This window comes from Athene cunicularia, assembly GCF_003259725.1.
Source record: "Athene cunicularia isolate RWA chromosome 1 unlocalized genomic scaffold, athCun1 chr1_part1, whole genome shotgun sequence".
In the NCBI taxonomy this organism is placed as follows: domain Eukaryota; kingdom Metazoa; phylum Chordata; class Aves; order Strigiformes; family Strigidae; genus Athene; species Athene cunicularia.
This window is the reverse complement of record NW_020799091.1, coordinates 126,501,679-126,515,819: the sequence shown is the minus strand read 5'-3', so window position 1 is coordinate 126,515,819 and position 14,141 is coordinate 126,501,679. Positions and strand designations below refer to the sequence as shown.

General features: G+C 44.2%; 1 protein-coding gene across 4 annotated transcripts in view; it reads right to left on the bottom strand.

The window, feature by feature from the left end:
* LOC113485872 (3 beta-hydroxysteroid dehydrogenase/Delta 5-->4-isomerase-like) overlaps positions 1-14,141 on the bottom strand; it is a 25,085-nt gene that overhangs the window by 8,442 nt on the left and 2,502 nt on the right. For 2 of the 4 annotated variants that reach the window (XM_026859301.1, XM_026859315.1), the window contains exon 2: positions 7,284-7,506. In XM_026859301.1, coding sequence (XP_026715102.1) covers positions 7,284-7,437 — 154 coding nt within the window. In that variant the 5' untranslated portion in view covers positions 7,438-7,506. Of the gene's footprint in view, positions 1-7,283; positions 7,507-7,743; positions 7,764-12,044; positions 12,118-14,141 lie in introns of those variants that run through there. The other 2 variants (XM_026859307.1, XM_026859323.1) reach the window with 2 other exon arrangements.

Below are 14,141 nucleotides of genomic sequence, written 5' to 3'. Positions count from 1 at the left end.
AGTGTGTGTGTGTGTGTGTGGGGGGGGGGTACGTACCCTTACCCTTGTTCCTGTGTGCTTGTCCCTTTGTGTTCATTTTACCGAATCCAAACCCCTTTGTTTCTGTATGTAAATGTCTGGTTTGTGTATGCACATGTACATATGTGTATAAGTTAAGGTACCGTTAAGTAAGTTAGAGTGAATCTTGTCATTTTAGAACCTGAATAAGTTGCTTTTCTTTCTGAGTTATTTTGTATTGACAAATACTTCTTAGTTATTAATAAATCTGGATTATTTTCCTAAATCATTACCGTGTCAATACTTTCATCCGCCACATTCTCATACTGGCTATTTATGAAAGTGTTAACCGAAGTATACCAAACAGCCAGGCACTGCATGCTTCTGTCTTCAAGGTGATGAATGATCTTCCTCCACCCACAGCATGTGTGCACAGAGCTGTGTTCACACCTATTTTCTGCTCCTTGACCTTGCCCATATTGCAGCTCTTCTAACACATTACAGTTCTGACACATCTTTTTTATGTACCTCAGCCAGGGCTTACTGTTCCTCTTCTAAACCCAACTGTGGCTTCATTTCAGTGTCTGTGCTGTGGGGTCATTTTTAGCATGTACAACTTTCTGGTCCAAACCTGAACTCTCAAGACTGTTCTCCAGAGCTACCTCAACTCTGAATTGCTTTAACTCCGGCTTTTTAAGTGCTTTCCCACCCCAGCGGCTAATGTGTGTGACCCTGGTGGAGCTCTAGGTCTCGGAGCCATCCTGGGCAGAAGCATCGTTCATACAGCCCAGAACTACACAAACAAAATTGAGCCAGGACAACATGATCACCTGGAGAAATTTATAGTCCAAGGCAATGTTGCTCTCCTGGGAATCTGCTGGACTGGCTGCAGCTATGCCATGGGGGAGGAAAACACTTTCTTGGCACGATCTACAACTTCTAAGGAGGTGGTGTCACAGCAAGTCCTCCTGTGAGCTTGTGTGGTGGCTGCGCTAGAGGGCCCCCCAGGCGCAGCGACGGGAAAGGGGCTCTGCAGCACTGGCAGAGCCTCCATCTCCTCCCAGCATAATCAAATGCCCATTTTAGATAAGAGAAGAACCTGATTGATCTATACAGCTTTTAACCTCAGCCGCCACTGAAATCTCATGTATCCTCCTAGTGCTTAGTCACCAGCTCCAAAGCAGGCAGTATTTCATCACATGTCTTTAATGGAGAAATATTTAAGAGAGACAGCTGCTAGGATCTGGAATTGTCTTTGGTTTTATCTCTTTGTATCTATAGCACGCTAGAATGTAATCATGTATTCATTTAACAATTATTCTGTAACCACTCACAGTGATTACAAAGATGCTGTGAGGCTATGCGGGGTGGAAATCAGGAGGTCTAAAGCCCAGCTAGAAATTATTCTGTCTTCAGCAATCAAAGACAACAAGAAATGTTTCTCTAAGTATGTGAGCAGCAAAAGAAAGACCAGGGAGAGCCTCCATCTGCTCCTAGATGCAGAAGAAAACATGGTAACAAGTGATGAGGAAAAGTTTGAGGTGCTTAATGCCTTCTTTGCCTCAGTCTTTAATAGCAAGACTAGTTGTACTGAGGGAATCCACCCTCCACAGCCAGAATACAGTGACTGGGAGAATGACACACACACACCACCCCCCACCTCCCCCACATTCCAGGAGGAGACAGTCAGTGACCTGCTGCATCACACAGACACACAAGTCTATGGGACCGGATGGGATACACCCGAGGGTGCTGAAGGAGCTGGCTGGGGTGCTCGCCAGGCCACTTTCCATCATTTACCAGCAGTCCTGGCTGACCAGGGAGGTCTCGACTGATTGGAAATTGGCCAATGTGACACCCGTCTATAAGAAGGTTGGAAGGATGATCCGGGAAATTACAGGCTTGTCAGCTTGACTTTGGTGCCTGGGAAGCTGATGGAGCAGCTCATCCTGAGTGCCATCATACAACACATGCGGGACAACCAGATGCTCAGGCCCAGTCAGTGTGGGTTTATGAAAGGCAGGTCCTGCTTGACAAACCTGATCTCCTTCTACAACAGGGTGACCTGCTTATTGGATGAGGGAAAGGCTGTGGATGTAATTTACCTTGACTTTAGCAAGGCTTTTGACACCGTTTCCCACAGCATTCTCCTGGCAAAACTGGCTGATTGTGGCTTGGATGGGCACACGCTTTGGTGAGTAAAAGACTGTCTGGATGGCCGGGCCCAGAGAGTTGTGGTGAACAGAGTTAAATCCAGCTGGCGGCTGGTCACGAGTGGTGTCCCCCAGGGCTGGGTGTTGGGGCCACTCCTGTTTAACATCTTTATTGATGATCTAGACAAGGGGACCGAGTGCACCCTCAGTCATTTTGCAGCTGACACCCAGTTGGGTGGGAGTGTTGATCTGCTGGAGGGTAGGGAGGCTCTGCAGAGAGACCTGGCCAGGCTGGAGCCATGGGCTGAGGCCAACTGGAGGAGTTTCAATAAGGCCAAATGCTGGGGGCTGCCCTTGGGCCACAACAACCCCCAGCAGCGCTACAGGCTTGGGGAGGAGTGGCTGGAGAGCTGCCAGTCAGAGAGGGACCTGGGAGGGTGATTGACAGCCGGCTGAACAGGAGCCAGCAGTGTGCCCAGGTGGCCAAGAAGGCCAATGGCATCCTGGCTTGTGTCAGCAATAGCGTGGCCAGCAGGGACAGGGAAGGGATCTGACCCCTGTACTCGGCACTGCTGAGGCTGCACCTCAATTCCTGGGTTCAGTTTTGGGCCCCTCACCCCAAAAAGGCCATTGAATGACTCGAGCGTGTCCAGAGAAGGGCAACGGAGCTGGTGCAGGGTCTGGAGCACAGGTCTGATGGGGAGCGGCTGAGGGAACTGGGGGGGTTTAGTCTGGAGAAGAGGAGGCTGAGGGGAGACCACATCAACCTCTACAGCTCCCTGAAAGGAGGATGCAGAGAGGGGGGGATGAGTGTCTTGAACCAAGTAATAAGCAATAGAACAAGAGGTAATGGCCTCAAACTGCACCAGAGAAGGTTTAGAGTAGATATTAGAAAGCATTTCTTTGCAGAAGTGGTTGTTGGGTGTTGGAATGGGCTGCCCAGGGAGATGGTGGAGTCTCCATCCCTGGAGGTGTTTAAGAGTAGATTCGACTTAGCCCCTGGTGTAGTTGGGAACTGTTAAGGTTGTGCTGATGGTTGGACTGGATGATCTTCAAGGTCTTTTCCAACCTAGCCAATTCTGTGACTCTGATTCTGTGATGCAATAAGCTTGAGGGTCTTTTTTTTTTTTTTCATCACAGACAGTTGGTCTGAGATGTGAAATTTGTGAAACACTTATAAAACTATTACTAAATCTAGAGCTACTGCCTTCCCAGCACAGTCTCTGGCACATGCTCTCTTATGTTCTTTTATTTTACTGAGTGCATTAATTCATTTCCTAGGGCTCCATTTCCAGAAGGTTTACACTGACCTCTACTTGTATGGATGCAAAAATGTTGTGCTATGAAGCTAGGCTTTTTGTTAAGCACCTGGCAGCTAGACTTGCTCTAATAAACAGTCTTTGTACAGCCCTTAGGTTGATGTTCTCCACGAGTAAGGGTTTGTGGGGCTGCAGTAATCCAAAGGATTGAAATACATGCTTTCCACAATGTAAATTCTGACATGTGGCCCCTTCAGAATGGTCACTGTGCCTGGGCAGGAGTTAAAAAAATGGAAGTTTTTACACATACAAATCAAAGTTTTCAGAAAAAATAAAAAAGAAACTTGTCCCTTTTAAAGCTGATCACAGGGAGAGTTGGTGTCAGTTACTAGAAAGCTGCTGTCTAGGTGCTTTGTGCATTGTTTGGGCTTGAAATTTAAATTGTGTGTGTGATATAAGGCATTAGCTAGATGTCAGGAATCATCAGAATTATCTTGTTTTGCTCTGAGAGAAAAGGAAAACTACAGGTGAGCTTAGAAGCAGAGAGAGGAAAGAAGAAATGACTGACAGACACTGTTTTCACTCTGAGATGGACCTGAAACTGAGAAACTCGATTTCCATCTGCACAAAACATTGCCCAGACATCAAAAAAGCACATATGTGTCAGGTGGAAGAGGGAGGAAAAGAATAAAAAGAATAAATTCAACTCATATATCCCTTTTTGCATACCATGATTTATGAGATAGTACCTTCCCACTGGGAAAGCTTCTTCTACTTCACCAATGGTTTCTGTGTCCTCTGAGATGTAAGCAATGCTTCCTGCTTGCTACGGGGTAGTTTTTGATTGGAAATGCAAAGATTAGTCAATGATATTCAGTGTCCTGTTGTGAGCATGTCTGACTCAACAATCCAGCAAGAATATTTGCCCTAAACTGTCTCTCTTTTCTATGTGTTGTTTAAAGTTCAAGCAAACAGCAATGTCTGTGGGACTTCACTTGAATTTCTTAGTGCTCTTTAATAGAGGTCCTACCAGTTGTGGGGTGGGTGGTGGGGAAAGGCACTCCTCATGAGAGATCTCCACTTTCCTAGTTAACTACATGGTTCATTAAAATGGTCTACTTTGTTTATTCATGGACAAAAATTACAAACTTCATCTTATATTCATTTGTAAAGGGTAAAGCAATTTATTCGCTTCTTTAGCCCAGAGAAGCTGAAATGTTTATTTTGTTTCCATCTCAGCTACTGGGATGTTCTGTTGCTACTCTGGCTTTCAGTTTTCAATGCAGTGATAAAGGCAAATGGATATCTGCAACATTGAGCAAAAAGCCAGAAGAAAGTTTCCCGGAGCAGGAACTTTCCCACACCACAAATCCTGGGTTAAAAAACCCCCAAACATTCCTTCTCCCTCTACTTTCCTTCTAAGGATCAGTGCTGGGTTAGCAGTGCAAAAACACTCAGTGCTCAAGCATCACACAATCCATAAATGTCTGTCTCTGAAAAATGACTTGAAATGAGGGTTCAGGGGGAGAGAGGGGAGATATACAGAGGGATGAGAGAAGGGGGAGTCAGTGCTTTGAAATATTGAGCAATCCTCTTGAGAACAATCTAGGAGTTTCCAACTTTTCCAGAAGTGCCAGTGCAGTACTGAACAAAAAAAGAATTGCATAAGTGGAAGCCCAGGAAAGGCAGAAACATAAATTTGAAGTGGAGATGGGAGGTAGGAAACCCAAGGCACCAAACCACCCTGTTCAACATGATGTTCATTCTCAACCACACAGTGTAACTGGGTAGACTCCAACTCATAGCATTTGACATTGATTGGATCATCCTGGACTCCCTAGGGCTGTGGACAACTGCAAATGCTACTGTTTTATGCAAACTGAGTGGGATGAACAAGGTCTCAGCCTGAAAGTGGTTTGGACAAAAGAAGAGTGTCCCTGAGTGTCTCCTGGCACAAAGAGCTGTAACTTGCATGTACTCCCATGTCCTACTCTGCAAAGATATTGCAAGCAAAAGGTACTCAGGAGCTTAGTGAGAAAGAATACCAGCTCTGCTCCCGACTATTCAAGAAATCCAAACAATATATGCTAGCAGGTAGAAGTCCCTGCAGTAAAAATAAAACGGGTCAGAAGACTCCAGGTCCACAGTTTTTGCAGAAGTCCTGGATTTGGAATATAAGCCACTATGCTAGAGAAGGGCTTGAAAGGGAATGGCAGAAAAGTATTTTGGATAGTGCCAAGCACAGGCATTGACAGGACACTTGAAGAGATGTAGCTGTAGAGGCTGATACAGACAGGGGCACTGCCAGTCAAAGTGCAGGGCCTCAAGGCAGTTCACACACATCTGAAATGCCAGCGTGTTGTTCCTACTACCTGTCCGTGAAAAAAAAAACCTCTGATAAGTGATTTTGCCTTTCCTCCTGTGCTCGTCAGATAGGCAGCAGGAGTGTTGCAAGAATAGGAGAGGGGCTGTCTGGGCAGTGTTCAGTGAAGGAAGGAGGGAGCCTGAGGAAAGAGGGCACAGAGCTTCCCTATTAACAAAAAAAGAACAGTGAAACCTTTGCCGCATCCCAGACGTGACTGTACTCACACAAACAGTTGCTTTCACTCCCCGGGAAGCTCCATCATCCTCACAAAGCTCTCCCGGCCCGAAGCAGCGAGATGATTCTCTTGCTGCCCTGCTGTATCAGTGCTAAACCACACACACTTGATACTGCAACCGGTTCAGCCTCTACTGCAGCTGGAAGTTTTGTTGGTGTGGGAACTGCCTGGAAATCCAAACAGGCAAGGCTCAAGGGCATCTAGCAAATATTCAGTGAAATGCTGAATGAGATTTAATGAGGAGGAAGAGTTTTATAAAACCATCCTAAAGGCTTGTGCAATTTGCACCAGGTTCATGGTGAACTGTTACTATTCTTTGATGACACTTAAATGCTTTATAGAAAGATTATGGCTCTTTAGCAAGCTGTATGGGGATATTCCTTAAGGGTTCCCATACAGTTGCCTGTATAGAGGAAGAATAGTCTTGAGGTTAAGATGTGATGAAGGAAAGTATTGTCAAATAAATGTGCTTAAGAACTTGATTGAATTTAGGTTCCTACATGAGTTTTAATAGATGTGCTCAGGTTCCCAGGAAATGGGACATTTAAAATATAGTGCTCTGAGCTGCTTTCCCCGCCAGACAGTTTCTGACACTAGGCATATCACTCATTTGTGCTGTCTCCAGTCCATTCAAGGAGCCAGAGTCCTGACTTGCCCTCTGCAAATGGGTCCTGTCTTTTCTGTGCATGACAAAAAAAAGGTTCTGCTCTCCATCAAACTGTGATAATATTAACGACAACAAATTTTAAAGATACCTCATGACAACGCTCAGCCAGAAGATCACTATTAACCAAACTAATCACAGGTTAAAAAAAAAAATGTTAGTATTTGCACCCACAACTTTGCCACTGCCTTCCAGTCTAGCGTGTCAGAGCTCAGGATAGTACGCTCTGGGTTACTCTGACCCCCACTCCCAGTATAGCAATACTTGCGTTTTCCTTCCCCACGACAAGTGTGAGATTTTTGCACTCATTTTGCTCTATGGGTTTTCACGTAATAGAAGGCAGGTTGAAGGCAGCCTGTTTACTTCATGAACAGTATATAGGTCTCTTAAAATCTAGAGAAGCCTCAGGATCTGGCAAAGAAAGCACTTACTTTTCATTTACATCTGATTTCTGTGCTGGAGGGAGAGGGAAGTATAAAGCAAAACTTCACTGTAATAAAACCTCTATCTTCAAAGCTGGTTTGGATGAGAGGTAAAGATTTCCATGCTATCTACATGAGACAACAGCACATATGCCCACAACATACAGTTCTCATGAAATTGTACTTACTTCCAAATCTCCTAAGGGCTTCACTGCTAAAGGCTTTGTCCAGCAGCCGGATCTCAGCCAGCGCCTCCTCTTCTTCCAACAGCAAGCGGACAATCCTCTGGCCAAGAAATCCTCCTGCTCCTGTCACCAGACAGCTTACCCCAGCCAGGGACATTGCTCTGGGTTGCTCCTCGGTGGCAAACTGTCTGTCTCTTGAGCTTGGACCGGCCGGTTCACGTCCTGCCTGAGGAAATGAACACACAGCATCAACCTCTGGAGTCTTAACAAATCAAAGGGTGTTCCTCTAATTCCTACATTAAGCAATAATTTTTAAAGCATGTCTTACTTCTGCTAGCTATTACTATTCAGAACTAGTCTATGGTTTTTCCATGCAAAGAAAAAAATTATTTACCAACCATTACAAACTAAAGAAACTAACAAATGTGAAAAAGCTCAAAATCAACTGTAATGCCAAACCAACCCCACAAAAGTCTGCCTTAATCCTTGCTTCCACCTCTCTGTCACACAAAAGACTCTGGGGGAGATTTTCCTGTATTTATATACGGCAGAGCACCACCTCGGTCCTTTTGTTTCCCCACCCTCTTGCATGCCTCCTTTGCTGCAAACAAATGTGGTGCTTCTACCACTCCCCTCTCAAAGAGGAAAGCTTTGGATGTGGCCAGGTCTGAGCCTAGATGTGGTCCTGTGTGCCTGAATCCGTGGAGGGTAAACCCTCATGCTGATAATTCTCTGTAGCTGTGCTTGCTTGTGTAATACACTGTTAATATGAAGTTAAAGAGCATTAAAATTAAATGTAAATAGCAGCTGTTTAGAATGGTTTGAGCAGTGGACTCTACTGCTGTAATGTTTTTTGGATACTGGGCTCCCCCATTAGAGCATGGGTTTCTCTCTCTGTGCAAGATCAAAAACTAGCCCCTGGGAATTTGTATTTGTTCAGTATAGTTGAGGCATCTGAAGTGATGAAACAGTCTAATGTACCATTAAAGTTAAATTAAAGCCACAGGAGAAAAAGATTCTCTTCTGAAATGTCTGGTGTGAGAGTACCTAGTTACAAGAAGGCTGTGGCTGGCTGTATGTGCCTTTGCAGTGAACTGTGTCATTACTTTTTACATCTTCAAAATACAGGGAAAATGTCCAGGAGTTTCTCCCTAGTATTCCACTCCAGTTCTAGCAAAACTCTTTCCTAGTGTGAGAACTCAGAGCAGAGTGTTGGCGTTAGCCTGAAGCTTCTAATAACTGCACTGCCTTACAGGGTCTTTGTGTACTGTCAGGACACACTGTATGTTCTCTCTCTCTCTCACACACACACGGGGATCTGAAGACATCCCTACTGAAGCAAGATGATAAATAGGTAGCTGCCTTAAGTGAGAAGGAAGTTACAAAGGAGCCCAGCAAACCAACTAATTAGGCTAAAATCACTGGAAAGGGGATCGCTAACTTCAGGCACAGCTGGAATGGATCTCTAAAAACGCTTTACTTGTATTCCTGCAACTAACTCCTAAACTTCCCGTTTGATTCTGCCATGAATTTTGTTCACTCATTAAAAAGAACCCTGAATAAAAGCTATAGAAGCAGCAGCCCCACATTATTACTCTTTTTTTTTTTTTTTTTAGAGGAAAACTGGGCCTGCAAGTAACAGGAGGAAAGCAAAACCATTTCCATTGGAGGAGAAAAGTTTCTAGCTGACACAGATGACAAGGTTTTGGCAACCATTTCTATCAGAGTCCTTGGAAATCCTTCCCTTACCACAACAAAGCTTTAAAAAACTTGTTATCAGTGCTCCTTTCCTTGACTTCTCTCAGACAGGACCTTGACATTGTGTGTTCTTATCAGAAGTTGCTGCAAATTAATTTTGGTCAGTACATGCATTTGGCAAGGAAAAACAACTGACCAAAGCCTGCTGCTGCAACCAGTGTTCTTTGAAACACTGCTTCCTTTTTACCATTAGAAAGGAAATGAAATGCCTTAAAGAGGCATTATAAAAACAGACAACACATTCTTGGGATAGAAAACACTTTCCCACACCAAGCTCACCTATTAGAATGACCAAGTTTAGCAGGGGTAGTGCTTTATACAAGAATATGAGTGCTGCATAGGGGACTGCAGGGAGATTTATTGCTGCTGTCTTCATCTGAACTCCTGCTTGTGGGTGTCAGTATCAGACAGCAGCAGTTTGCTCAAAGTGTGGACCTGCTGGTGCTTCCTGTAGTCTCACCTAGAGACAACATTTTCACTTTCTGTTTCTTCTGGACGGTCATGTGTAAGGTTGCTGGGTGGACTGACAGTTCCTCTGTGCTGCAAGCAAGACTGGCTCTGGTGTTCCCTAAAGGACACGGAGGCAGATGCTGGAATGGACTGTACGCCCCAGAACAGTGTCAATGAGCAACAAAGGCAAGGCCCACCAGACCCCTGACCACGAGGAGCAACCCAAAGAAATTCAGAGCTGTTGCACAGGTCTGGGATTTGCAGACTAAAACATAATTTAGCAGCATCTAAAATGTTTACTGCATTCTGTGTCAAGGCATAGTAATTTTTTAACTATGTTGTCTTCTTTTACTTGACTTTATCGTAAAAGAAGGCCTTCACAATCTGATATTTTGCTGTAGAATGGGCTGCATGTCTAAGAGTATCATTTTAGAAAAATCAAAGCTTGTAACTTTTGGCCTGTGTTTGAGAATTGCTATACATGGACTAAGTGGATAGCTTAGTATCTGTGCAATCCAGTGGTCCAGCATTGTCTCTAATCCGCTGGTCCAGGAACTTTGTAATCTTCCAGCTTTATTAGTGCTTACTGTGAAAAAAGTACTTTGGGGCAATGGCTGGCTGGTGTTACGAGAACGCATTTTCTTAGCCTTGTCACAAGGAGAAAAAGGGATTGGGGGGGTGGAGTGGAGATGAGAAGACAGTAAGAGAGAAATAGTGAAGCAAAAATTCCCAGCAGCATTGAGAACAAACAGTATCATGGTACTGCAATGAATAAATGCCACAACATTGCAGACTATGGAAGTTTTAGGTAGGATAAAATATAGTTTTACAGAGGTAAATGTTTAATTGGGCAATTAGGCAAAAGAAGCTATCTGTGAGTAAGAGGAGAACAGATCCTTTTGTCCTGAAAATAAGTCTGATTTAGAAAAGGGGTTTTTGGAGTCTGCCCTGTTGCCCAGACCGATGATAACTGAAGCAGGGAAAAGCAAAGACATGCTCAATATTTAATTAGACCTTCTGCTGTCTAAACATAGAGTAGTTATGACCAAAAAGCCATGAAAATTAATACATTTATTTCTAAAATATGCCTGTAAGGTCAAAATGCCTAAATGGTGGCAGCTTTGGGAAAGTGTCTGTACTTTGAAGTGTGGTTTTACTCAAGGAAAGCTTCTGCCCTTCAGGGTGGAAGACACTGTTCCTACCTGGAAACATTTTCCACTCTTCTGGTTACACATTGACAAGAGGCAACAAGACTTAAATAATTAACTTTTGGACAGCTGCCACTGAATCAAACTCTGAATAAACACAACTTCTCAGAGTGGGAAACAGTTTTAAGACACTTTAACCAAGGCATGAAGACAATCACCTTAACTGGCCTCAATGTTTCTGTGTATTCAAACCTGACAAAGAAGATATCTCTTATTTCAGTAGTACCAGAATTCTTCTGGTAGAAGGGAGAAAGTGATAGTAAATTATTCTTACATGATCTTCAAGATCACGAAGACTTCCTTATAGCATTCTTTGCTATATTAGACAACACACGAGTTGGACAATTAATGAGAAACAAACGTTTAGTCTCATTTTCCCTTAGTGTTAGATAAAACTGTGTTTCCCCAGCTGAAATTGATGAGTGAATTATATATTTAAAGGCTATAGAAATTTGCACCATATGCCAAAGGAAAATGTTTATATTTGATTCCATTTTATAGATAAACTACCCTTGTAAATAGACTGGATCTCTGTCTTTGCTACATCCTCCCGCAATGATGGGATGCGGCAGGGTTTGATTAGTTCTTAACCCACATGTTTATAATCTCTTTGAGCATGATTTTTTGGGAAGATTTGACCTTGCTTGAATTTGCATCGGAGATGTTCACAACAATCAAATACAGAAAGCGGGACAGAGTGTAGACAAGGGCGCATGACACTTTGGTACGTATTGACACAGACTTAATGCAGATTGTAGAAAAATTCCAAAATCTTAGAAAAGTTGTAGGATGGGCTTGTTCAATAGACTCAGCCTGGTTGAATACTGTGAGCTCTTCTTTTAAGCTTATTCACCAAACAGCTTTCTATTTCCCTCAGAAAATGCTTTCTACAGCCTCTTTCACAGAGATAGAGGTCCTGCCTCTGCAGCTCCATGGTAGTTGACCATGGCAACACACCAGTACAGCAGGGTACAGATCTGATGTGTCATTCTTATTTTGTTATTCTGTGATGTCCCCCCAGCAATATAGATTGAAAGCAGCCTCTGGAGGTCTCTGACCCAACCTCTTCTCAAAGCAGTGTCAGATCAGATGAGGTTGCTCAGGATCTTGCCCAGTCAAGCTCTGAATATCTCTAAGGACAGAGGTTTCAAAAACCCTCTGCTGCAGTGTCTGACCACCCTCTGGTGCATATTTTCTTCTAATTTCTAGCTGGAATTTTCCTCATTGCAACTTGTGCCCATTGTTTTTCATCCTTTTACTGCACACATCTGAGAAGTTGGGCTGCATCTTCTCTATTCCCTCCAACTGAGAAGTAAAAGATAGCGACACAATCCCCCCCTCCCCCTACCTTTAGTCTTCTCAGGACTGAGCACACCCAGTTGTCTCAGTCTCTTCTTGTACATCCTTGAAGTCCATCAAAGTGTGCAATGTGATATAATTCCTGAGTCTTATCTGCCAGGCTGTCAGTCTGTTATTATTACTGGAACAGAGAGGAAGGCCTCCATGTGAAGGCCTCACTGCAGACACCGTTATCTCTTCAAGAAATTAAGGTCTAAACAGAGTGAGCTAACAACGTTAGCTTCTCTCTTCTGACTCCTTAAGGGTTTATGCAGAAGGTCACTTCTGGACATCATGGGTCCTCTCACGTGTGCCAGGGAAGTGGGCACCAGGGCCTCTGCCATGACAAGGGTTCTGCACCGCTGTGAGCGGGCTCTTTGCCCCAGAAGTGGTACTTTGCCACAGGCAGTGGCTTGCCCTTGAAACCTCAACTGAAGAGCAGCTTTAGCATTCACCCCCAGGATGCACATCCCCGATTCTGTAGTGGTTCCCGTTTGATACTGATATCTGTGGCACAGTACTCACACAAACCTGAGCAGCAAAATCTTCCCTTCCCCTTACTTCCAGGGGCATGCAGAACTATCGAAGTGCATTGTCTCAGTTTTGCAATACATGCTGATCTGAAAGGGGAGAAGGGGCTAGGAGGATATTCTGTATCATTGTATAGCTTGAAAAATCAGATAGAAAAATTGTATGGCTGTAAAGGGCCAACAGCAAGAGACAGGACTGGAGAACAAGATATTTCAGCTCTGTGATGCTGCTTATTCAAATGCCTGCAGTCCTGGACCCCTATTGAACTTCATTTCACTTGCAAGTGCTCCATGCTTCTTCAAATCTGGTTTCAGATTTGCTCCACTGGACATCCAGACCACAGGAGCTGCAAATTAGTGGCCTCTGCAAACATTTCTGGTTTAAGATGTTTATGCCATCTTACACAACAACCTACACATCAGCTTGGTCTTGCTACCTTTAGTGGGGTTCACATGTCCTTCAGCTCCACCTGCCCTCATGTCCTCCATCCCACAACTTCAGTCCCATGGGAAAAGCAGAGAAGGTGATCACAAAATAAACCATTGTGCTTATTTTCATGATGTGGCATTGTCTTTCCTTCAAAACAGATATCGATCTCATGGCACTCAACAGTGGTCTAAATGAAGCCACAAGTCAGGCAGTGCAGACAATTTCCATCACAATTGTTTCAGCTCCAGCAGACATCTCTGAGTTTCTTAAGGAGGCTTTCCTCCTTGAAAGGTTTCATTCACAACTGTATCAATGACATGCTTTCCAGCATCTAGTTTTGTTGGCTTTAAATGAAAACTGAGACTGGAGCCTGAAATGAGACTTTTTTCTGCCTGAGCAGAGCAGCCTGGAGCACCACCTCTGCTCCGATGACCACAGACTACTGTGAGGAGTGGCATGAACAGAGCAGCCATGCCATGCATGGAGCACTGACGGAGTCTGACTGCAAGTGAAAGGTATCCAAGTGAAATGCAGGTGAGAAATGGATGATTTTTCAGGATTGCTCAAAAAAAAAAAAAGGGATTTCTTTCAGTGAATGGGAGTGTAGAGTAAGGAGCAAAGGCCTTAACAGTCATCTACCAGGGAGACAAAGGAGCTCATTTTAATGGAAAAAGAGCTTAAATGCAGTTGTCCCACCCTCTCACTATCTACTTTCCCATTTCACAGCATCAGCTCTGGAAGACAGCAGCTAAATTCAGGCACCTACTCACTCTCACACTTCACATGCCCATGTCTAGTCCTCTAGATCATCCAGAAACAGATCTAAAAAAATCCAAATGCTCAAAGGGAAGTCACTGAGATGTGTCAGGGGAAGCATGCTGGAAATTCTGCTCCTCTCCAGAGTTTACTCAGATGTCTCAGGTCTGCCAGGAGGCTCGTTCAGCCACTGCTATTTGCATAACCTGGAAGCCTCTCTTCTAGCAGGTTTAGGACCTAACAAGCCTCATTTTGTTCTTCTAAGATATGTGCAAAAGGAAGTGGTGCTGCTGACCACCCCTCCCACCCCCCACCCTCCTCAGTGGCATCTTCAGCCTTGAGGTTAGGCACTGGGCTTCCTGCACAAAAAGAGTTAGAATATGAAAGAAAA